The sequence below is a fragment of the Podarcis raffonei genome, chromosome 10 (genome assembly GCF_027172205.1).
Source record: "Podarcis raffonei isolate rPodRaf1 chromosome 10, rPodRaf1.pri, whole genome shotgun sequence".
In the NCBI taxonomy this organism is placed as follows: Eukaryota; Metazoa; Chordata; class Lepidosauria; order Squamata; family Lacertidae; genus Podarcis; species Podarcis raffonei.
The window spans coordinates 73,844,305-73,867,757 of NC_070611.1; the positions used below are offsets into that span (position 1 = coordinate 73,844,305).

Here is a 23,453-nt window from a genome sequence, read left to right on the forward strand (position 1 = left end):
ATTTATAAATTCATATAAAATCCATACTTTAACCGATTCTTCCCATTCCAATGCCGTTTTAACTCTTAAGAAAAAGTAAATTTAGGCTTCACCCTTCTCCATGACCCTGGAAGCGGATAGCCACGTAGGCAGTGAGAACAGGGCCTCCTGCCATAATCCCCCGAGCGTGAGAGCACGTACACTTCGCCCCACCCAGGGAGTGACCAAGGGGCAACAACAGACTTCCACAGAGAAGAAGAAGAAGAAGAAGAGTTTGGATTTGATATCCCGCCTTTCACTCCCTTTAAGGAGTCTCAAAGCAGCTAACATTCTCCTTTCCCTTCCTCCCCCACAACAAACACTCTGTGAGGTGAGTGGGGCTGAGAGACTTCAAAGAAGTGTGACTGGCCCAAGGTCACCCAGCAGCTGCATGTGGAGGAGCGGAGACGCGAACCCGGTTTCCCAGATTACGAGACTACCGCTCTTAACCACTACACCACACTGGTTGACCAAGCCAGGTGTCGCAAGAAACCCCCTCCCCCAATCATTCAGTTTTTACAAACTTGACACACCCACGCACCCACACACTACATACGCTACACTTCTGTTATAAATTCATAGAAAATCAACCATACATCGAATCTGCACCGTTCCACTTCTTTTTACTCCATGAAGGAAGGACTACAAAATGGGGAAGGTCTGATACAGGGCAGCCATAATCCCTTAACCATACCAGCACATACACAGGAGCCCTGACCAGTTGGCATGGCAACCTTGATGGTCCCAGACAGAAGACCATCAAGGACACAACGGACTTGCATATGGGAGTAGATTCAACACAGACTGGAACAAAGGACAATGATCAGATCTCCCCTCTGGGGGCAGGAAACTGTCAACTCCCCTTTGTCTTCTGGAAGAGACTCGTGGGGAGGGGGAAAGAGGAACCAGCAAGGTGTCAAGATATTCAGGTTACTTCCATAACCCCTCCCTCAACCCCTCCTGTTTGTGATGTGTCAATGATGTAGTTGTGATGTAGTTCCAGGGGTGTAGTTTGGGGGATTAGTAGCTAATAAAAGTTGGGGTCTTCTTTTGTCGGGACTTCCATTTTACTTCATCGTGTTGTGGGTGGGAGTCCTGTCGTGACAGTTTCCAATAAAGGCCAAGCCTACAGGCTGCTGTTTTGCTCCAAATTGTCCTGGTTGGTGTCTTTTTTGTCCAAGGGAGCCCTCGGATTCCTCCGTTAACACAGGTGTTCTGAAAGCCCAGCTCAGGAGAAGCCCTGAGGGCAAGGATGTAATTTGATTATGAATTGATTTTAGAATGTATTTCAATTAGTTGATTGTGATTTTATGTAAACTGTGTTACTTTTACTGTTGTTAGCCGCTCTGAGCCCGGCTTTGGCTGGGGAGGGTGGGATATAAATATATTTTATTTTATTCATTATTATTATTATTATTATTATTATTAAAGTGGCACCTCGGGTTACAGACACTTCAGGTTACAGACTCTGCTAACCCAGAAATAGTACCTCAGGGTAAGAACTTTGCTTCAGGATGAGAACAGAAATCGTGTGGCGGTGGCACAGCAGCAGTGGGAGGCTCCATTAGCTAAAGTGGTGCTTCAGGTTAAGAACAGTTTCAGGTTAAGAACAGACCTCCGGAATGAATTAAGTTCTTAACCCGAGGTACTACTGTATTGTGTCGATAGTTTTCTTGATCTTTAGGTGATGGGTACTGGAGAGGTGTCCAGAGATGTATCTGATAGAGTGACCAACTGTTGCACTTGTGTAACCCTTTGATACATACTAGTGAAGATGCTACTCGAAAAGTATTCTGGGTGAAGGGGGGGGGTGTTTTAAAAGTCGGTGTAAATTGTCCAGGGTTGCTCAAACAAAGAGAGATGCAAGGAGCTCCAAAAGGACCTCTCCAAATGGGGTGAATGGGCAGAAAATACAACATCATAAAGTGATGCAAAAAAACCTACACCCATTAATATAATGTATAGGCTCATGGGTCTGAACTGGATTTCTCTGTGTGCTCTAGGAGACCAGGGGAGAGGGGAGCTGGTCGCAGACGGAGGGGGAGTCTCCCTGGATGCTTCAGTAGCCGGGCTCTTCTGGGTCTCCTAGCCCCTCTTCCAGTGGCGTAGCGTGGGTTGTCAGCACCCGGGGCAAGGCAAGTAATTTGCGCCCCCTAACCCGTGGATTTGCGCCCCCTAACCCTAACCCCCAGATGTTGCACCCGGTGCGGCCAGCCCCCCCTGCACCCCCCACGCTACGCCACTGCATACATCACTACTGGGAAAACCAGAGCTTTAACTATACGGACCTTTGTTGGCAAGGTGATGTCTCTGCTTTTTAAGATGCTGTCTAGGTTTGCCATTGCCTTTCTCCCAAGGAGCAGGCGTCTTTTAATTTCGTGACTGCTGTCACCATCTGCAGTGATCGATCACTTTCTTAACCCTTTCCAAAGATGAGCCTCTCCCTGGTTTCTTAGCTTAGGCGCCTGCAGGATGCCCAGAAGGAAAACGCACTTCTATATTATTTCTAGAGCATCCTCGGGATCGCCACCCATTGCGTTGTCCACCGGGCCTCTTTGTTCCAGGTCAGCGGGTGGAGACTTGCAGTCTGCTGTCTGCCGAGGAGAGCGGTGGGAGCGCGAAGCTGGCCGCGGTCGCCCGGGATTGTTCCGCCAAAAGCCGGCAGGAGGCGCCCCGGACTGGGCCGCACCACAGGACCAGCAGCCGGGAACGGCGGCGGCGGCGGCAGCAGCAGCGGATCCACCTCCTCCCCGCCTGCCCGGCGCACGAGCTCCTGTCCCGGAGGCAGCCTCGGCGTGCGCCCTTGCTTGCTTGCCCGCCTGCCCGATCGTCCGTTCAGCTGCGCGCCCCGCCGCCGCCGCCGCCCCCAGTGAGTAGCCCCTTTCCTCCAGCCGCGCGCCTGCTTGCCCTGCTCCTCCGCCCCAGGCAGGATCAGCCCCCCTCGAGCCCAGGCGGCTTCCCTTCCTCGCCAGCCCCTTCGGGCGCCGCGCTCCCCGTCTCTTCTCCACGCGCCGGGACGAGAGCGATGCCCGGAGCAGAGAAAATGGCCGGGGAGAAGCTTTTCTTCGCCCTCTCCAGAGGCAGAAAAACGGCAAACCTCCTTCATGCGGGGTCCAGTTGAACTATGGAAATCGCTGTCGCCTTCCCTCTGGACTCGCGCCCCCCCCAGATGTTGCGCCCGGTGCGGCCGGCACCCCTGGCACCCCCACGCTACGCCACTGCCCTCTTCTCCTCCCTCTGAGCCTGAACTGCTCTCTGTCCCAGCCTCTTCCTGCTCACCAAACCCTGTTTCCTCCTCAGCTTGCAACACCTCCCCTCCCGTTCTGCTCCATTTTCTCCCTCTATCTGCTGATCGCCATCCCACCACCAGTCCCCAGGATCTGAGCCTTCTTCCTTGTGGGTCCCCCAGACTGGTGTCTCCCCCGCCCCTGAACCCAGCCAGTCCATGACAGCAAAAGCAGCAGCAACAGTAAAATCAGTAGGATAGTAATAAGGACTGTGGTCCTCTGGCAGGAAGACTCCCTAAGCATGATTGACTAATAACCTCTGGAAAAATATTATCCTCCCCAACCCCAGAATAAGCAGTAGCGCTGGGGTTCCCCTATGTGGTTCATGAGTGAAGATGGGCCCTCCAGGAGACTTTCCTGGTACCTACAACCCATCCTTCCCCATCTTGCAGTTAGGCTTGGGGGGGGGGGGAGGAATCTCTCATTAAATTTTAAGTTTTCTTCAGAACGTGCAGGGGGCAGGGATGAAGTTCTGTTGAATGTTTGGGGATCATGCGGTGGTGGGGATGACAGAGTTTGGTGTAAAAACCACTCTGACACAAAAATACCCATCTTTCATGCTTGAGTACAGTGACTCCAGGGCCTTAGCCAAGTATCGGCGGGGTAGGGGCCACGTGTAGAACAATTCCCACACTGACGTCAAAAACACAAACAGAAGCAGCAGGAATTCTTCCGTAATACTTTACTGAGCTTTCAAAGCATACAGTTCTCACTGGGTCCCCAGTGAGGCACAAAACTTAGCTCCTGAGAGCAGATCCAGTTTCAGCAGTAAAAAAATACAGCACACAGGATATCGAAGTCAGGCACACACACCGGCAGAACGGAGCAAGCGTGGAAAGAGGCTGGAACGACACAGGGCAATGGATGTGTGTCTTTCGTTTCCCCTCGTTTTGGAGGGACGTCAGCAACTCGGCATCTGCAGGGGCTTCACGAAGAAAAGCTTTTTGCCGCTGCTTGCAGGCACATCCCAAAATACACACTGTGATTCGCAGTGTATTGACATATCAATTGTTTTTCAAAGGTTATCGAGATGTGGTCTAGAAACCAGTATTGGACCAGATATCAATATATCGCCGAGCCCTAATCCTCACTCACCACCAGCAAACCAGATTCATCCTCTCTATCAAAAGGTACTTTACCTCTTAGATTATACTCACATTGTTAGACATTGCCTTCAATATTTCATTGCTGTTCAGTTTTACATATAAACACAAGAATTTCAAATACACATCGCGTGTTTAAGACTGATTTCCTGCTGAGTTCATTGCTGTGAAGAAAGAGTGGACACTGAAAGAAAAACGTCCCACTCTCCATACATCTAAATGGGTTCTTCCATGGGAAAGTCCCTGGATGTTCCTTAAACACTCCATTGTAAATAAAGCACTTTTTGCAATCTTTTCATTTAAACTGCTTCTCAAACTCCAGAATAAGCAGGTTGCCCCATGGGGTTCATGAGTGAAGATGGGCCCACCAGGAGACTTCCCTGGTACCTGCAGCCCCACATTCCCCGTCTTGAACTTAGGCTTTGGGGGGAAATCTCCCATTGAATTTCAGTATTTCAAGATGAGGTTCTGTTGAAGAAGAAGTGTTTGGAGATCATGTAGTGGTAAGGGTGACAGAGCTTGGTGCAAAAACCATCTTGTGTGCTTGAGTACAGCAACTCCAGGGCATGAGCTAAGTAGCAGCAGGGGAGGGGCCACGTGTAGAGCAAGTGCCACACTGAGGTCAAAAAGACACACACAGGCAGCAGGACTTCTTCAGTAATAGTTTACTGAGCTTTCAAAGGCTACAGTTATGACTGGGACCACAGTGAGGCACAAAACTTAGCTCCTGAGAACAAATCATTCATATGGTTTCTCCCCTGTGTGAGTCAGTTGATGCACGCTGAGGTTTCGACTCTGACTGAATTTCCTTCCGCACTCCATGCAATTAAATGGTTTTTCCCCTGTGTGAGTCCGTTGATGTGTTCTAAGGGTTCCATTATCACAAAAGCTCTTTCCGCACTCCATACGTTTACATGGTTTCTCCCCTGTGTGAGTCCGTTGATGTCTTCTAAGGTTGCCATTATCACGAAAGCTCTTTCCGCACTCCATACATTCATATGGTTTCTCCCCCGTGTGTGTCCGTTGATGTATTCTAAGGCTTCCTTTGAAACTGAAGCTCTTTCCGCACTCCATACATTTACATGGTTTCTCCCCTGTGTGAGTCCGTTGATGTGTTCTAAGGCTTCCATTGCAACTGAAGCTCTTTCCGCACTCCATACATTCATATGGTTTCTCCCCTGTGTGAGTCCGTTGATGTATTCTAAGGCTTCCTTTGAAACTGAAGCTCTTTCCGCACTCCATACATTCATATGGTTTCTCCCCTGTGTGAGTCCGTTGATGTATATTTAAGTTTCCACTATTACTGAAGCTCTTTCCACAATGCATACATTTATATGGTTTCTCCCCTGTGTGAGTCCGTTGATGTGTTCTAAGGGTTCCATTATCACTAAAGCTCTTTCCGCACTCCATGCATTTAAAAGGTTTTTCACCCGTGTGAGTCAGTTGATGCATATTTAGTTGTCCACTCTGACTGAATTTTCTTCCGCACTCCATGCATTTAAATGGTTTTTCCCCTGTGTGAGTCCGTTGATGTGTTCTAAGGGTTCCATTATTACGAAAGCTCTTTCCACACTCCATACATTCATATGGTTTCTCCCCTGTGTGAGTCCACTGATGTGTTCTAAGGGTTCCATTATTACGAAAGCTCTTTCCACACTCCATACATTCATATGGTTTCTCCCCTGTGTGAGTCCACTGATGTGTTCTAAGGGTTCCATTATTACGAAAGCTCCTTCCACACTCCATACATTCATATGGTTTCTCTCCTGTGAGTCCGTTGATGTGTTCTAAGGGTTCTATTATCACGAAAGCTCTTTCCGCACTCCATACATTCATATGGTTTCTCCCCTGTGTGAGTCCGTTGATGTCGTCTAAGGTTTCCATTATCACGAAAGCTCTTTCCACACACTATACATTTAAATGGTTTCTCCCCTGCGTGAGTCTCTTGATGTCTTCTAAGTTTTCCATTATCACTAAATCTCTTTCCGCACTCAATGCATTTAAATGGTTTCTCCACTGTGTGTGTCCGTTGATGTGTTCTAAGGTTTCCAATGAAACGGAAGCTCTTTCCACACTCCATACATTTAAAAGGTTTCTCCCCTGTGTGAGTCCATTGATGTGTTTTAAGTTTTCCATTCTGACTGAAGCTCTTTCCACAATCCAGACATTTAAATGGTTTCTCCCCTGTGTGAGTCCGTTGATGTATATTGAGGTGTCCACTCTTACTGAAGCTCTTTCCACACTCCATACATTTAAAAGGTTTTTCCCCTGTGTGAGTCAGTTGATGCTTATTTAGTTGTCCACTCTGACTGAATTTTCTTCCGCACTCCATGCATTTAAATGGTTTTTCCCCTGTGTGAGTCAGTTGATGCTTATTTAGTTGTCCACTCTGACTGAAGTTCTTCCCGCACTCCTTGCATTTGAATCCTTTCTTGCCCATGTGAGTCGGCTGATGTGTTCTATCAGTGAAAGTCTTTCCACACTCCATACCTTTAAATGGTTTCGCCACTTTTGGGGTTTGTTTATGTGAGCTATGTGTGCTCATTCAATGAAGCATGTTCCACATTTCACACATTTTAAGGTCTATATCTAATGAAACCAAAGGTGCCCTTTCCCCTGGAAGTCTGTCTCTCTTCTCCATGACCCTCCTCAGCGTGGGAGGAAAGGAAATCCTGTTTGGGTTTCAAGGAAGAGAACAAAGGAAAAGAGAGCATATCAGATGCCATTAGCACCACCTCATATTTCAACATATCCTATATTTCCCCTGCATCCTACCCAGGTTCCAAATTTTTAGGAAATGAAGATGCAATGATGTCAAATGATAGTAATGCATCAGCAACCTTTCATTATCCTCAATCATCATTAATAAAGCAGCATGATCTTGGAAAACAGCCTTTTCACATCAATTGTTTTCTCACAGGAAATGCAGCTACTCTCTCTCCATGAAAAGGCCCTCTCTGTCTCTGGTTCATCTTTCCTTTGGACATTTCCCATCATCGGCATCATAATCCTCCATCCACCCGTTTCCACCTCTAGATCTTCATGAATCACCTGCACAGTCCCAATGGCCTCAGGAAGTCCATGTGGACCATTATATGGGACCCAGGTCTACATCTTTCCAGGGACTGTGGTCTGGGTCAGTCAGAGAACTAGTGACAAGGCTTGGTGCTTGGGGTCAGCTGAATGGGTGCTCAGGGAAGCTCCTGTTCTTGGAGATGGACCTCCGTCTAGATGCCTCACATTGCATGGAGAGAGCAGGAGCAGCAGAAGGAAAGCAGCTGGCGCATGGGAATCCCAGACGGAAACACCCACCTCAATTGTTCTTTATAATAATGATGTGTTGCCTGATCTCTTGCACTGTCTTCTGACACAGGAGTATCCTAATCTGGCACTGAAAAAGCTGGATATTAAAGGCAAACGGATAACTGTACTTAGTGGAAACCTCATCCTTGAATATGTAGTACTGATTCATTAACAACCTGAAGTTGTGTTATTTCTTGAGATATGAATTTATTCCTGATCTGAGTGTTTTTTCCTACTCTGCTAACTATATGTCAGTCTAGGAGATTGTTATGAAGGAGCAAGATCTGAGACCTAGAGCCCTAAACAGCCTCGGCTATGTAGACCTGAAGGAGTGTCTCCACCTCCATCCTTCCCTCTGAACACTGAGGTCCTCCTCTGAGGGTCTTCTGCTGGTTCCCTCCCTTCAGAGGTCAAGGAAATGAACAACTACCTGACATTTAGAAGATAGTTGAAGGGAGACCTGTATTAGGAGGTTTTTAATGTTTGATGTTTTACTGTCTTTTATGTGTACTGGAAACCCAACCAGATGGGCAGGGTATAAATACTACAATCATTTGTATTATCTTGTGATTTTTTTGTAGTTATTTTGGAATTCGTAGTGCAATATCAGGTCATGAAATGTTTTGGGTGGAGAAAATCACAGGGTGGCCGTAAACAATAATCCCACCCACAAACTCTCATTCACATACAGTCTGTAAATTTGGGAAGGTCACACACCTCACCTGTGCTAATACTGGCAGTCTTTGGCCTGCATAGGCACACCCTGTCTGTAGAGCCTCCAGCCACAAGCACTGTCTATCATGAAAATGGGTCCTTTGACTGGGAAGTATCTCAGCTTGTCAGTCACTCTGACATTGCCTATAAAAAGTAAGAGGAACAGAAATGCCTTTGAGGCGCACCTTCTATAGCAATCCTGAGATCAATTAAATAGGTTCTGCACCCCTGTTTCTGATGACAGGTGTACATTTTCCTCATCCTCAATAAACCATGCAGTGGAAAAGACACTTGAAGATGGAAGCCTGAGAGAGAGGAAAAGGTTTCTGGCTGCTTCCTGGGTGGGATTGCGGAAACAAAGAGCTGCTTCTGAGAAGGCCTCTCCCCTCCCCTCTTCCCCTCTGGATTTCCTCTCCTCTCCAGGGCGAACAATGGTTGGACTGGGCAGAATCGCTGTGTCTGGACAGGGCAGGAGCTTATGGGGTGGGAAGAGGATGGAGCTTGCAAGAAGGAAGGGGTGGGGGGGGACAGGACCCCCCACTTTTCAGGGATCCCTCTCTGGTCGCCTTGAAAGGGTGGCGGATTCCTGGGTGGGAGGGAGAAGCCAAGGCAGCCCCTCCGAGATTCCTCGTGGGCGCACGATGGAGACGTCTCCCTACAGACTGGTCTGATCCCCCCAACCCCGCCAATGCTGCGCTTCCTTGCCCCTTGGCCCCTTCCCTCTCTCCCGGAGTCTCCCCGGCACCCAGCTGCCCCCTTGGCGCGGCTCACCCCTCGCCATGCGAGGGGCCCCCAAGTCGAGATGGGGAGGGACAGGGGGTCTCTATCCAGGCGTCTCTCGCGCCCGTTAACCCTTTCATGGTCTGCCTCTCTCCACGCGGAGCGCACAGGGCCCCAGGGATGCCTGCGCGGGGAAACGGGGCCGGGGAGACCTCCTGGGACCCCGTGGGTGGGCGCCCCATGTCCACCCCTGCCAAGGAAAGCCCCCGTCGCAGCGCACGTTCAGGGATCCAGGCCCTGTCGGGGGGGCCCACGGAAGGCGCTTTGGGGAGCTGGCGCGGAGTCCCTCTCTGGGTCCTTCTCTCCCCTCTTCCCCCCCCCGCCGCGACCCCTTTACCTCTTTGTCCTCGATCCCGATTCTCATTTCCTTTCCTGCAACATCGATGTTTTGTTGGGGGGGGGGTCCCCTGCCGCCCCTCCTCCCCTTTCCGAAAGGGCGCGCCCCTAGAGCTATGGCGCAGAGCGGCAATCCGGTGTAGAAGCTCCACTTCCGGGAGAAGCTGGCAGTTTGGGAGGAGGCTCACTCCTCCCTTATTCCCGGAACAGAAGCCAGATTGGAGGAGGAGGATCCTGATACTTCCAAAGGAGAAGCCCAGGAAAGCCTTGCATCTAGGGGGGATCTGTAGATACTATTATTGTTCTTAGGGGAAGAGGGTAGTTAAAAGGAGAGGGAAACTGGGGTTGTTGACACAGGGGTGGGTGACGGGTCCATGTTTCTGAATGCCAAAGACTCCTAGTTTGTGACAAATCTGTGATGCATCAAAGATGCTGTGGAAAAATGTATTGTGGGAAATGGGGAGAGGTCTTAAAAATCCATGCAACCATCTTCTCAGGGTTCCTACTCTTGGTGTGTTTGAACCTAGTTGCAGCAAATAAAGATCAGGTCAACTGACTGCTGTTTTGCATCTTTAACTTGGCTGGAGACTCCTTCTTTTGCTGACCAGAGGGACCCGCGGGGAGTGGCACCCTGACGAGCTGGGCAGCGGAGTAAATCCGCACCCCGGGATATTTTCCTTCTCAACTCTTTCCCACCTGAGCCCCACCCCCTTACCTAAAAGCGAGACACAACACAATGTGACAGGATTGTGACTCCTGCCCTCAGCAAACAAAATAGGACCCCTCCCCCCCAGAGCAAAGCAACCCCGGGATGCTGAGGTCCCCCAGTCCTTGAAATGAAAAGGGGAGGGGCTCGGGAAACCTTCCGGGAGCAGGCGGGGAGGGGGCTGCCTAGGCTCCAGAAGCTCCTTCTCGCTGGTTCCTCCCCATCGCCCTCCTGCTGCCTGCCTCCCCTCCGCTTCTACTGGTCCTTTGCAAGTGCGGCGGAGCTCTAGTCCCCCCGCCCCCCCGAAGTTCCCTTAAGAGCCCCACGTTGCACGGGGCAGGCTCACCTGCAGCGAAACAAAACGCAGCTGCCCTGGCAGAGTGGAGCCAGGTTGGGGGAACCACGGGGACCCCAGAAATGTGTCCCTAGAAGAAATGCGCCTCCCCCCTTCTCTGGGGTCAAGTGCTGCCGGTGGGCTTCCCAGAAGAGGCCCCTGCTTGGCCCCTGGGAGGACAGGGGCCCCTTGGGCCTGATCCTGTAGGGCTCACCTGATGTTCAGATGCAAGTGAACCCTCCTTTGTCCTTCAGGGAGAACAGGGTTTCCCAAATTTGGGTCTCCAGCTGCTTTTGGACTACAGTTCCCATCATCCCTAGCAGGCAAGACCAGTGGTCAGGGATGATGGGAATTGCCATCAGGATCTCCAGGTGGCTCTGGCAAGTGAGCCCAGCTGCATGTGACAAGAGTGGGGGAATTCCGTCCTGGTGTTACGGCCATTACAGGGGAGGTATTATCTGACATTATCCCCTGGGACGAGGAACCCCAGACCCCTCTCTCTTCAGTCGCAAATGCACGACTCACACATTGTATAAATACAAGAAAACACGGTCTCTGCATATTATGGATGGGATTTACGGACTTTGTGTTTTATGAATGGGATTTATGAATAACCGAAGCTCACCAATCAAGAGCACTATGTTTCGACAGCTAGCCAATGACGGCTGAAACTGCCTGCAAACCAGTGTTTCAGCTCAGCCTTTGCACGATTGTCTCAGCGCCCTCCTGCTGCTCAAAGTATATTAAATATAGCCATTTTGGTTTTGATTGCCTAAAGTTGCTACAATGTTACAAAGATTGTGTCTGAATGTATCCTTTCAGCTTGACAGCTCAGGGAATGATACCTAAATTTGTAAATTCATATAAAATCCATACTTTAACCGATTCTTCCCATTCCAACGCCATTTTCACTCTTAAGAAAAAGTAAATTTAGGCTTCACCCTCCTCCATGACCCTGGAAGCGGATAGCCACGTAGGCAGCAAAAACAGGGCCTTCTGCCATAATCCCCTGAGCGTGAGAGCACGTACACTTCGCCCCACCCAGGGTGTGACCAAGGGGCGACAATAGACTTCCACAGAGGCAGTTGACCAAGCCAGGTGTTCTGAAAGCCCATCTCAGGAGAAGCCCTGAGGGCAAGGATGTAATTTGATTCTGAATTGATTTTAGAATGAATTGATTTTGGAAAGTATTTCAATTAATTGATTGTGATTTTATGTAAACCGTGTTACTTTTACTGTTGTTAGCCACTCTGAGCCCGGCTTCGGCAAGGGGGGCGGGCGGGATATAAATATTATTATTATTGCTACTACTACAGTGGTACTTTGGGTTATAGACGCTTCAGGTTAAAGACTCCACTAACCCAGAAATAGTACCTCGGGGTAAGAACTTTGCTTCAGGATGAGAACAGAAATCGCACGGTGGCAATGGTGGCGCGCCAGCAGCAAGAGGCCCCATTAGCTAAACTGGTACCTCAGGTTAAGAACAGACCTCTGGAATGATTTAGGTTCTTAACCAGAGATACAACTGTATTATGTCGATAGTTTTATTGTTCTCTGGGTGATGGGTACTGGAGAGGTGTCCAGAGATGTATCTGATGGAGTGACCAACTGTTGAACTTGTGTAACCCTTTGATACCCCTCCCTATTTGTGACATACTAGTGAAGATGCTACTCGAAACGTATTCTGGGTGAAGAGGGGAAGTTTTAAAAGTCGATGTAAATTGTCCAGGGTTGTTCAAAAATGAGAGGTGCAAGGAGCTCCAAAAGGACCTCTCCAAATGGGGTGAATGGGCAGACAATACAGTTCATTGTCAATGAGATTAAAGTGATGCATGTTGGGACAAAAAAACCCTACACCCATTAATATAATGTATAGGCTCATGGGTCTGAACTGGATTTCTCTGTGTGCTCTAGACCAGGGGAGAGGGGAGGTGGTCGCAGCAGGAGGGGGAGTCTCCCTGGATGCTTCAGTAGCCGGCCTCCTCTCGGTCTCCTAGCCCCCCTCCTCTCCTCCCTCTGAGCCTGCCTGCTCACCAAACCCTGTTTCCTCCTCAGCTTGCAACACCTCTTCTCCCATTCTGCTCCATTTTCGCCCTCTATCTTCTCATCGCCATCCCACCACCAGTCCCCAGGATCTGAGCCTTCTTTCTTTGTGGGTCCCCCAGACTGGTGTCTCCCCCCCCCTGCACCCCTCCAGTCCATGACAGCAACAGCAACAACAAGAGTAAAATCAGTAGGATAGTAATATGCACTGTGGTCCTCTGGCAGGAAGACTCCCTAGCAGCATGATTGACTAATAACTTCTGGGACTATGGAAAAATATTATCCTCCCCAAACCCCAGAATAAGCAGTAGCTCTGGGTTTCCCCTAAGTGGTTCATGAGTGAAGATGGGCCCATCAGGAGACTTTCCTGGTACCTGCAACCCATCCTTCCCCCTCTTGCAGTTAGGTTGGGGGGGGGATCTCCCATTAAAGTTTTCTTCAGAACGTGCAGGGGGCAGGGATGAAGTTCTGTTAAATAAGTAGTGTTTGGAGATCATGCGGTGGTGGGGGAGACAGAGTGTGATGGCCTGGGAATCCGATTCAGAGGCTGAACCGGAGGAATCCCAGCCTGCACAGGAGTCCCCGCCTCCAGGGCCGGCTGAACTGGGGCAGGGCCTTGATTCTGAAGCACCTGCACCTGTGCCGGATCCTCAGGAGCAGGCACCAGGTGAATCCACTCTGGCTCCGGAGGTGGTTGAGGACTCAGTGCCTGCAGGTGAGTCTCCCCCTGGGTCCAGTAACCCTTCAGCCTCTCCTGAAGTATAGAGGCTCAGGGCAGAGAGGCGAAGGGAACTGGTTTCTCCCAGGAGGAATCATAGAATCATAGAGTTGGAATAGACCACAAGGGCCATCGAGTCCAACCCCCTGCCAAGCAAAAACACCTTAAGTGCTCGCCTTAAGGCCAGGAGAGGCTGGTCTCCTGGGGGTTGGGACCGCCCCTGGCCTCAGAGAAGATAAACGCCAGTCAGCCCGGTCCCAGGTTGCGGGAGCAACGTCGTTGAAGAGCTGTTTCGGCCAGCACCCAGTCCGGTTCTCCCAGAGTTCCTGTCCTTGCCCGGCCCCTCGCTGTGGGCCCCGCTTTGCCCGTGGAGGACTGTCTGCCGACCCTCGACTCCGGTCCTGGACCTCGCCCCACAGTAACCTCCCCCCTGGACCAGTACACAGAGTTTGGTGCAAAAACCAGTCTGACACACAAATACCCATCTTGAATGCTTGAGTACAGCAACTCCAGGGCCTTAGCCAAGCATCAGCGGGGTAGGGGCCACGTGTAGAGCAAGTCCCACACTGACATCAAAAACACACATAGAGGCAGCAGGACTTCTTCCGTAATAGTTTACTGAGCTTTCAAAGCATACAGTTCTCACTGGGTCCCCAGTGAGGCACAAAACTTAGCTCCTGAGAGCAAATCCAGTTTCAGCAGTAAAAAAAATACAGCACACAGGATATCTAAGTCAGGCACACACACCGGCAGAAGGGAGCAAGAGAGGAAAGAGGCAGTAACGACACAGGGCAATGTGTTTTGTCAGGGAATGGTCTGAAGCCAAATATGGGGGAATCCATTCTCAGGCAGATCAGCTTTCCTCAGAAGAGGAGCTGGAGGGGGAGAAATGCCCCCCCTCGTTTCCAGTGGTCTCAGAAGCAGGGAGAGATGCAGACAGAGAGCAGATTAGACAGGAGTTACTTAGTTGGAGAGAATGACAACACTCAGCTGGGCCCTGAAGCCGGAAGAAGGATTTCCTCTGAGTGGAACATGTCCCGTGCTCCATACATCTAAATGGGTTCTCCCTTGTGAGACTCCCTAGATGTTTCCTAAACACTCCATTATAACTAAAGCTCTTTCTGTAATCCTTCCATTTAAACTGCTTCTCCTCTTTGAGTTTGTTGATAGTTTGTAGGGTGGCAAATATTGAAGTTCTTCCTGTGCATGAGTCTGTTGATGCAGGACTTTCACTAGGACTGAAACTCTTATCTCCTTTGCTGCCATTTATATGGTTTGTCTCTTGTGTGAGTTTGTTGATGAAAATCAAGGATTCCACTCTGCCTGCAGCCCTGTGTGAGTCCGTTGATGTGTTCTAAGTTTTCCATTATCATTAAAGCTCCTTCCACACTCCATACATTTAAATGGTTTCTCCAATGTAAGTCTGCTGATGTTTTCTAAAATTTCCACTCCGATCGAAGACATTTCCACACTCCATAAATTTATATGGTTTTTCACCTGTGGGAGTCCATGATGTGTTCTAAGGGTTCCATTTTCACTAAAGCTCTTTCCACACTCCATACAGTTAAATGGTTTCTCCCCTGTGTGAATCCACTGGTGTTATTGAAGGTCCAAAATTCTGACTGAAACTCTTTCCGCACTCCAGGCATTTAAATGGTTTCTCCCCTGTGTGAGGCCGTTGATGTGTTCTAAGTTTTCCATTATCACTAAAGCTCTTTCCACACTCCATGCATTTAAATGTTTTCTCTCCTGTGTGAGTCTGTTGATGTTTTCTGCAGGTTCCACTATCACTAAAGCTCCTTCCGCACTCCATGCATTTAAATGTTTTCTCTCCTGTGTGAGTCCGTTGATGTTTTCTAAGGGATCCACTTTCACTAAAGCTCTTTCCGCATTCCATACATTTATATGGTTTCTCCCGTGTGAGTCCGTTGATGTATATTGAGGTGTCCACTCTGACTGAAGCTCTTTCCACACTCCATACATTTATATGGTTTCTCCCCTGTGTGAGTCCGTTGATGTGTTCTAAGGGTTCCACTTTCACTAAAGCTCTTTCCGCACTCCATACATTTAAATGGTTTCTCCCCTGTGTGAGTCCGTTGATGTTTTCTAAGAGATCCACTTTCACAAAAGCTCTTTCCGCATTCGATACATTTATATGGTTTCTCCCCTGTGTGAGTCCGTTGATGTTTTCTAAGGGATGCATTATCACTAAAGCTTTTTTCGCAATCCATGCATTTAAATGGTTTCTCCCCTGTGTGAGTCCGTTGATGTATATTGAGGTGTCCACTCTGACTGAAACTCTTTCCGCACCCCATACATTTATATGGTTTCTCCCCTGTGTGAGTCTGTTGATGTCTTCGGAGGGTTGCATTGAAACTGAAACTTTTTCCACACTCCATACATTTAAATGGTTTCTCCCCTATGTGAGTCTGTTGGTGTATATTGAGGTGTCCACTCTTACTGAAGCTCTTTCCACACTCCATGCATTTAAATGGTTTCTCCCCTGTGTGAATCCGCTGATGTAATTTAAGGTCTCCATTCTGACTGAAGCTCTTTCCACCCTCCACACATTTAAATGGTTTCTCCCCTGTGTGAGTCCATTGATGTCTTCTAAGTTTTCCATTATCACTAAAGCTCTTTCCACACTCCATGCATTTAAATGGTTTCTCCCCTGAGTGAGTCCGCGGATGTCTTCTAAGGGTTGTATTGAAACTGAAGCTCTTTCCGCACTCCATACTTTTAAATGGTTTCTCCCCTGTGTGTGTCCACTGATGTTTTCTAAGGGATCCACTATCACTAAAGCTCCTTCTGCACTCCATGCATTTAAATGGTTTCTCCCCTGTGTGAGTCTGTTGATGTTTTCTAAGGGATCCACTAACACTAAAGCTCTTTCCGCACTCCATACATTTATATGGTTTCTCCCCTGTGTGAGTCCGTTGATGTGTTCTAAGAGATCCACTTTCACTAAAGCTCTTTCCGCATTCGATACATTTATATGGTTTCTCCCCTGTGTGAGTCCGTTGATGTTTTCTAAGGGATGCATTATCACTAAAGCTTTTTTCGCAATCCATGCATTTAAATGGTTTCTCCCCTGTGTGAGTCCGTTGATGTCTTCTAAGGGTTTCACTATCACTAAAGCTCTTTCCGCACTCCATACATTTATATGGTTTTTCCCCTGTGTGAGTCCTTTGATGTCTTCTAAGTTTTCCATTATCACTAAAGCTCTCCCCACACTCCATGTATTTAAATGGTTTCTCCCCTGTGTGAGTCCGTTGATGTTTTCTAAGGGATCCACTATCACTAAAGCTCTTTCCACACTCCATACATTTATATGGTTTCTCCCCTGTGTGAGTCCGTTGATGTGTTCTAAGGGTTCCACTTTCACTAAAGCTCTTTCCGCACTCCATACATTTAAATGGTTTCTCCCCTGTGTGAGTCCGTTGATGTTTTCTAAGAGATCCACTTTCACAAAAGCTCTTTCCGCATTCGATACATTTATATGGTTTCTCCCCTGTGTGAGTCCGTTGATGTTTTCTAAGGGATGCATTATCACTAAAGCTTTTTTCGCAATCCATGCATTTAAATGGTTTCTCCCCTGTGTGAGTCCGTTGATGTATATTGAGGTGTCCACTCTGACTGAAACTCTTTCCGCACCCCATACATTTATATGGTTTCTCCCCTGTGTGAGTCCGTTGATGTATATTGAGTTGTCCACTCTGACTGAAACTCTTTCCGCACTCCATACATTTATATGGTTTCTCCCCTGTGTGAGTCTGTTGATGTCTTCGGAGGGTTGCATTGAAACTGAAGCTCTTTCCACACTCCATGCATTTAAATGGTTTCTCCCCTGTGTGAATCCGCTGATGTAATTTAAGGTCTCCATTCTGACTGAAGCTCTTTCCACCCTCCACACATTTAAATGGTTTCTCCCCTGTGTGAGTCCATTGATGTCTTCTAAGTTTTCCATTATCACTAAAGCTCTTTCCGCACTCCATACTTTTAAATGGTTTCTCCCCTGTGTGTGTCCGCTGATGTTTTCTAAGGGATCCACTATCACTAAAGCTCCTTCTGCACTCCATGAATTTAAATGGTTTCTCCCCTGTGTGAGTCCGTTGATGTTTTCTAAGGGATCCACTAACACTAAAACTCTTCCCGCACTCCATACATTTATATGGTTTCTCCCCTGTGTGAGTCCGTTGATGTGTTCTAAGGGTTCCACTTTCACTAAAGCTCTTTCCGCACTCCATACATTTAAATGGTTTCTCCCCTGTGTGAGTCTGTTGATGTTTTCTAAGAGATCCACTTTCACTAAAGCTCTTTCCGCATTCGATACATTTATATGGTTTCTCCCCTGTGTGAGTCCGCTGATGTTTTCTAAGGGATGCATTATCACTAAAGCTTTTTTCGCAATCCATGCATTTAAATGGTTTCTCCCCTGTGTGAGTCCGTTGATGTCTTCTAAGGGTTTCACTATCACTAAAGCTCTTTCCGCACTCCATACATTTAAATGGTTTTTCCCCTGTGTGAGTCCGTTGATGTCTTCTAAGTTTTCCATTATCACTAAAGCTCTCCCCACACTCCATGCATTTAAATGGTTTCTCCCCTGTGTGAGTCCGTTGATGTTTTCTAAGAGATCCACTTTCACTAAAGCTCTTTCCGCATTCCATACATTTATATGGTTTCTCCCCTGTGTGAGTCCGTTGATGTTTTCTAAGGGATCCATTATCAATAAAGCTTTTTTCGCAATCCATGCATTTAAATGGTTTCTCCCCTGTGTGAGTCCGTTGATGTATATTGAGGTGTCCACTCTTAATGAAGCGCTTTCCACACTCCATGCATTTAAATGGTTTCTCCCCTGTGTGTGTCCGTTGATGCATATTGAGGTGTCCACTCTGACTGAAACTTTTCCTACACTCCATAACTTTAAGTCTTTTCTCCCCTGCTGAAGGTCATTGATGTGAAGTATGTGCGCTCATTCAATGAAGCATATTCAACATTTCACACATTTTAATTTCTATTCCTAATGAAACCAAAGGTGACCCATCCCCTGGAGTTCTGACTGTCTTCTCCATCTCCTTGTTCAGAGTGGGAGGAAAGGGAATCCTGTTTGGGTTTAAAGGAAGAGAACTAAGGGACAGAGAACACATCAAGCTCCATTAGCACCTTCTCCTATTTCAACGTCTCCTACATTCCCTCACATCCTACCCATGTTCCCAATTTTTAGGAGCTGAAGTTGGAATGTCAAATGATAGTAATTCTTGAGCAACTTTCAAAATCCTCAATCAATGTTCATAAAGCAGCTTGATTTTTAAAAGAATGATTTGCTGTCTGATCTCGTGCCTGTCTTCTGATGCAGAACTATCCTAAAATGACACTGAAAAGCAGGATATTCAAGGCAAATAGATAAACTGTACTTAGTGGAATGTGTAGTACCTTGAAAATATTGTATTGATCCACTAATGGCCTGAAGTTGTGTTATTTCTGGGGACATGAATTTGTTCCTGTTCTGTCTTAAATATCATAATCATACGATGTCATGGGGTGTTAGGGGAGTGGTAGAACCTTTGGTGGGGGAAATGTCATGCACCTTATGGGGTAATTTATCCACCATTGGTCCCCACCCTGCACTCAGCTCTCACCTGTGGCTTCCAGAAGCTGTCAGCATGGAACAGGGGCCACAATCCCAGGAACAGCTTCAACCGGCCGGCTAAACCAGTTGAGTATACCTGAAGGGTCTCAAATCCTTGGTGGGTTGGGGAATTCTGCTGCAGGTGAAGGCAGGCCCTGGTGGATCGAGAGGAGGAGAAAAACAGTGAATTCCACAGTCAAGAAGGCAGATTCTGCCCATTCTGCAGAGGAAAGTGAGGGCAGATGGGGATCATCAACCAGGGAAGGGAGGTCCTCGAGAAGGAAAACTCTGGTCGTAATACTTTGTTACACTCCCTCACTTCCTATTGAGTTATCTTCAGGAGAAGAAATTGCTATGGAGGAAAACCTACAGAAATCCAGAGTGGAGTCTCTAAGGCGGTTGGATGGTGCCCTGCACACCTCCTTCCAGCCACTCCTGCAGCCAAGCTGGTGCCTAACGTACTCCTCGGCTTTCCTTGGGATCATATAAGCCAGGCTGAGAAGGGGGTCTTGTTGTCTAGGCAGCCCTGAACCCCGAAACACACTGCCTAGGCAGTGCTGCTAACACAGCAGTTTCAGGCAGAGAGATGAGCTCAGACCTGTGTATCAAAATCTCTCCAATGTGGAATATGTAAAAAAGAAGTGCTGTTTATATCATACATCAATTAAAAACTAGTCAGAATATTTGTCTTTTTAATAAAAGGCCACCAAGTATACGATGGCCCTTTCAAAGCTCATGAAAGTATTGTGCCTGGAGCTTTTGGGGGTGCAGGACCAGAAAAGCTTCTTCCACCATTATCCTTCCAATTGGGATTCAGGCCTCATCATGGAACTCAAACTGCCGGGGTTGCTGTTACTGATGATCTTCGATGGTCTATATGGCTGAGAGGAAAAGCTGTTTCCTGGTTCTGCTGGATCTCTCAGCGGCTTTGGAGACCTTTGACCATGGTATCCTTCTGGACCCTCTAGGGGAGCTGGCAGCCCTGCTTTGTAGCGGTTCCTGTCCTTCCTTCTGGGCCATGTACAGAATGTGACGTTGGGGGGTGAAGGTTCAGACCCCTGGCTGCTCCCTTGTAGGAGCAACAGGGTTGCCATAAACAATAATCCCACCCACAAACTCTCATTCACACAAAGTCTGTCAATTTGGGGGGGGGGGTCAGACACCTCGTCTGTGCTAATACTGGCAGTCTTTGGCCTGTATGTAGAGCATGTAGAGCCTCCAGCCACAGGCACTGTCTATCATGAAAATGGGTCCTTTGACTGGGCAGATTCATGCAATGGCTATCATTGGATGCTGATGGGTTTTATCTCACCTTCTCAGTCACTCTGACATTGCCTTCGAAGTTTAAGAGGATCAGAAATGCTTTTGAGGTGCACTTTCTATATCAATCCTGAGATCAATTAAATAGGTTCTGCACCCCTGTTTCTGATGACAGGTGTACATTATCCTCAGCCTCAATGAGCCAGGCAGTGGAAGAGACACTTAAAAGATGGAAGTCTGAGAGAGAGGGAAAGGTTTCTGGCTGCTTCCTGGGTGGGATTGCGGAAAGAAAGAGCCATTTCCAAGAAGCCCCCCCCCGCCCCGCCCACTTTCTCTCGGGATTTTCCTGTCCTCTCCAGGGAGACCAATGGTTGGACTTGGCAAAACCGCTGTATCTACCATTAATTTGATTTTGATTTTGAATTGAATTGATTTTAGAATGCATTTTAATTAACTGATTGTGATTATATGTAAACTGTGTTACTTTGATTGTTGTTAGCTACTCTGAGCCCAGCTTCGGCTGGGAAGGGCGGGATATAAATTATTATTATTATTATTATTATTATTATTATTATTATCTGGACAGGTCAGGGGCTTATGGGGTGGGAATTGGGTGGAGCTTGCAGGAAGGAAGGTGTGTCTTGTTAACGGGCCCCCCTGGACAAAAAACAAGGACACCAGCCAGGAAGAGCAGAGCAAAACAGCAGCCAGTCGGCTTGGTCTTTATTGAAGACTGTCGTGACAGGACTCCCACCTGCCACCAGGTGGAACAAGATGGAAGCCCTGAACAAAAGAGAACCCAAACTCTTATTAGCTGCTGATGCCAATGTTACACCCCCCCCCAAACTACATCATTTTTACATCATGAAAGGGGACGTCTGGTGGCAGTAATCTGAGCATCCTGGACCCTGCCCCATAGTTCTCCTTGCCCTCCACCAAACACCCATCAAGTGTAACAAAAGAGATATTTACATTTCCCTGCTAGGAGCAGAAGTGCGAGATGGGGGGGGATGGGGGGAGTGCAAAAAAACATAACCACCATGCAGCCTGACTTATCCCCCCCCAACAAGAAAGGAAATGGCAGAAATGCGGCCTGTTGTTTAAAGCGGCGTCAGCAGAATTAAAAGCTGCCGTGTGGCCTACGTCTGGGGTCGCACACCACCATTCATGGCCAGTGGAGCCCACGGCCATGCTCCCCCACGCCTGCAAAAAGGAAACAGCTGAAATGTGGCCTACAGCTGGAGGGTGGCGAATGGCGGCCTCGGGGGAGCCATCCCCCCCCCGCCGCTACAAAAACAAGAAGGCCACCCTCCGCGGTCTAGCTGGGCGCCTGCCCAGAAAGAAAATTGCACCCTAACTTGGCGGAGGGGCCATGCCCCTTCCAATCAGGCCAGAACTTACCTTAATCCGGCTGCCAGCACACGCTCCTGAGGATCCTGATCCTGGAAGGAAGAAAACCAAAAGGGGCTTGGACAAAGGGGTCGGCCTCTTTTCTTTGGCCTTTGCCCCACCCCCAGCCAGCCATCCATTGTCCTCCCTGACCTGTTTCCCAGCCAAGTTAATCCCACCCTTTTGTCTTCATCTGGGTTTGTTATTTCTGGCATGGCTACCTGTCTGGCACTCAGGTATCAGGATGCCAGGGATTATCACTCAGGCAGAGGGGCTGCTGAGTATATGAGCTCACATGCATATATGAATTTCTGAAGTTACCCCAGTGAGCCAGTACATAGAGACATTTATCAGTGACTTCTTACATTTGGTATTGTGCAACAAAGGCCCTTTGAATAGGTAGGAAGAAACTGGGATGATTGTGGGGACAAATCAGAAAAGTCACAAAAGTGATGGTGCTGATTTTGGTAGTGGGCTGCATGTGCATGATATCTGCTGGAGGGGCAACCCCCTCCCCAACCTATACATACATTCCTGCATTCCTGCAACAGTCTGGGCAGGGCAGGGGCCTATGAGGTGGGAAGAGTATAGAGATTGCAGGAAGGAAGGGGTGGGGGGACACGACCCCCCACTTTCCAGGGATCCCTCTCTGGTCGCCTTGAAGGGGTGGCCGATTCCTGGGTGGGAGGGAGAAGCCAAGGCAGAGAATCCCTGCAGGCCCCACCACGGAGACGTCTCCCCAAATACTGGTCTTCCTAGCTCTCCCCCCCCCCATTGCTGCCCTTCCCTGCCCCAGGGATACGCCCCCTCCCCACTTCCTCGACTCCCTCCCTCTGTCCCAGAGTCTCCCCTGCACCCAGAGGCCCCCCCTTGGCGTGGCTCACCCCACGCCCTGCGCCCCCCGTCTCTCCGTCCGGAGGGGACCACTAAGACGAGCAGGGGAGGGACAGGAGGGTCTCTATCCAAGCGTCCCTCACGCCCGTTAACCCTTTCATGGCCCACCTCTTTCCGCGCGGAACCCACAGCGCCCCAGGGATGCCTGCGCGATGAAACGGGGCGAGGGGGCTTCGTTGGGACCCCCTGGGTGGGCTTCCTAAGGGCTCAAGGAAAACCCCCTTCGCAGCACGCGTGTAGGGATCCAGATGCACGACAGGCGCTTTGGGGAGCTCAAGGGGGTCTCTGGATCCTTCTCTCGCCTCCCCCCGCGACCCCTTTACCTCTTTGTCCTCGCTCGCGATTCTCCTTTCCTTTCCTGCAACATCCACGTGGGTGGGGGGGATTTACCTGCCGCCCCTCCTCCCCTTTCCGAAAGCGCCCGCCCCTAGAGCTGTGGGGTAGAGCCCCAATCCGGCGCAGAAGCTCCACTTGCGGGAAGAAGCAGGCAGTTTGGGAGGGGTCTCTTTCCCCCCTCCCCACTCCCGGAACAGAAGTCGGATGGCGAGGAGGAGGTGCAACGTAGGGGGGCGGGATTGGGGTTGAGGGGGCGGGGTGAGAGAAGGATGGGCGGGAGGGGAGGAATGGGGTTGGGGAGAGGAAGGTTTTCCCCCTCCCTTCTTTCTTCTGGGGATCAAGAGAGCGGGGGAGGGGCTGATCCCGGCAATCCACTCGCAAAGTGGGGTCTCGCACCCCAAAATGTTTACATTGCAAAATCCTTCCCTCCCCCACCCCACGAGATTAGATCCGTCCGTGTTTTAGGTACTGGTGTACATTGAGCAGCGGCTTGGACTCTGTGACTCCTGTGTTACGGGGGAAAATGGGGCTTTGGCTTTTGCACACACAGCCCCGACACCCAGGTAAAATTCATGCAAGGAGTGAAGCAGCCCAGAACTAAAG

General features: G+C 49.0%; 3 protein-coding genes across 12 annotated transcripts in view; all 3 read right to left on the reverse strand.

The window, feature by feature from the left end:
- The window catches only part of LOC128421994 (zinc finger and SCAN domain-containing protein 2-like), a 38,888-nt gene extending 29,171 nt beyond the window's left edge, over positions 1-9,717 (reverse strand). The window contains exons 1-2 of the mRNA XM_053405419.1: positions 9,543-9,717; positions 8,434-8,569 (exon numbers count right to left, since the gene is read on the reverse strand). The gene's annotated coding sequence lies outside the window, so the exon portion shown is untranslated. The remainder of the gene's footprint in view (positions 1-8,433; positions 8,570-9,542) is intronic.
- On the reverse strand, positions 3,973-6,094 carry LOC128422015 (zinc finger protein 782-like; the record flags this gene model as incomplete). Its single annotated transcript, XM_053405465.1, has 1 exon — positions 3,973-6,094. A coding segment is annotated over one exon (948 nt), but the record flags the coding sequence as incomplete, so codon positions are not given.
- Positions 9,718-13,940: 4,223 nt separating the features above from the next.
- Positions 13,941-23,453, reverse strand: part of LOC128421943 (zinc finger protein 91-like) — a 52,754-nt gene continuing 43,241 nt past the window's right edge. The window contains exons 1-4 of one of the 10 annotated variants that reach the window (XM_053405293.1): positions 22,838-23,088; positions 21,633-21,673; positions 18,982-19,126; positions 13,941-18,445 (exon numbers count right to left, since the gene is read on the reverse strand). In XM_053405293.1, coding sequence (XP_053261268.1) covers positions 15,244-18,261 — 3,018 coding nt within the window. In that variant the 5' untranslated portion in view covers positions 18,262-18,445; positions 18,982-19,126; positions 21,633-21,673; positions 22,838-23,088 and the 3' untranslated portion in view covers positions 13,941-15,243. The other 9 variants (XM_053405292.1, XM_053405297.1, XM_053405296.1 and 6 more) reach the window with 9 other exon arrangements.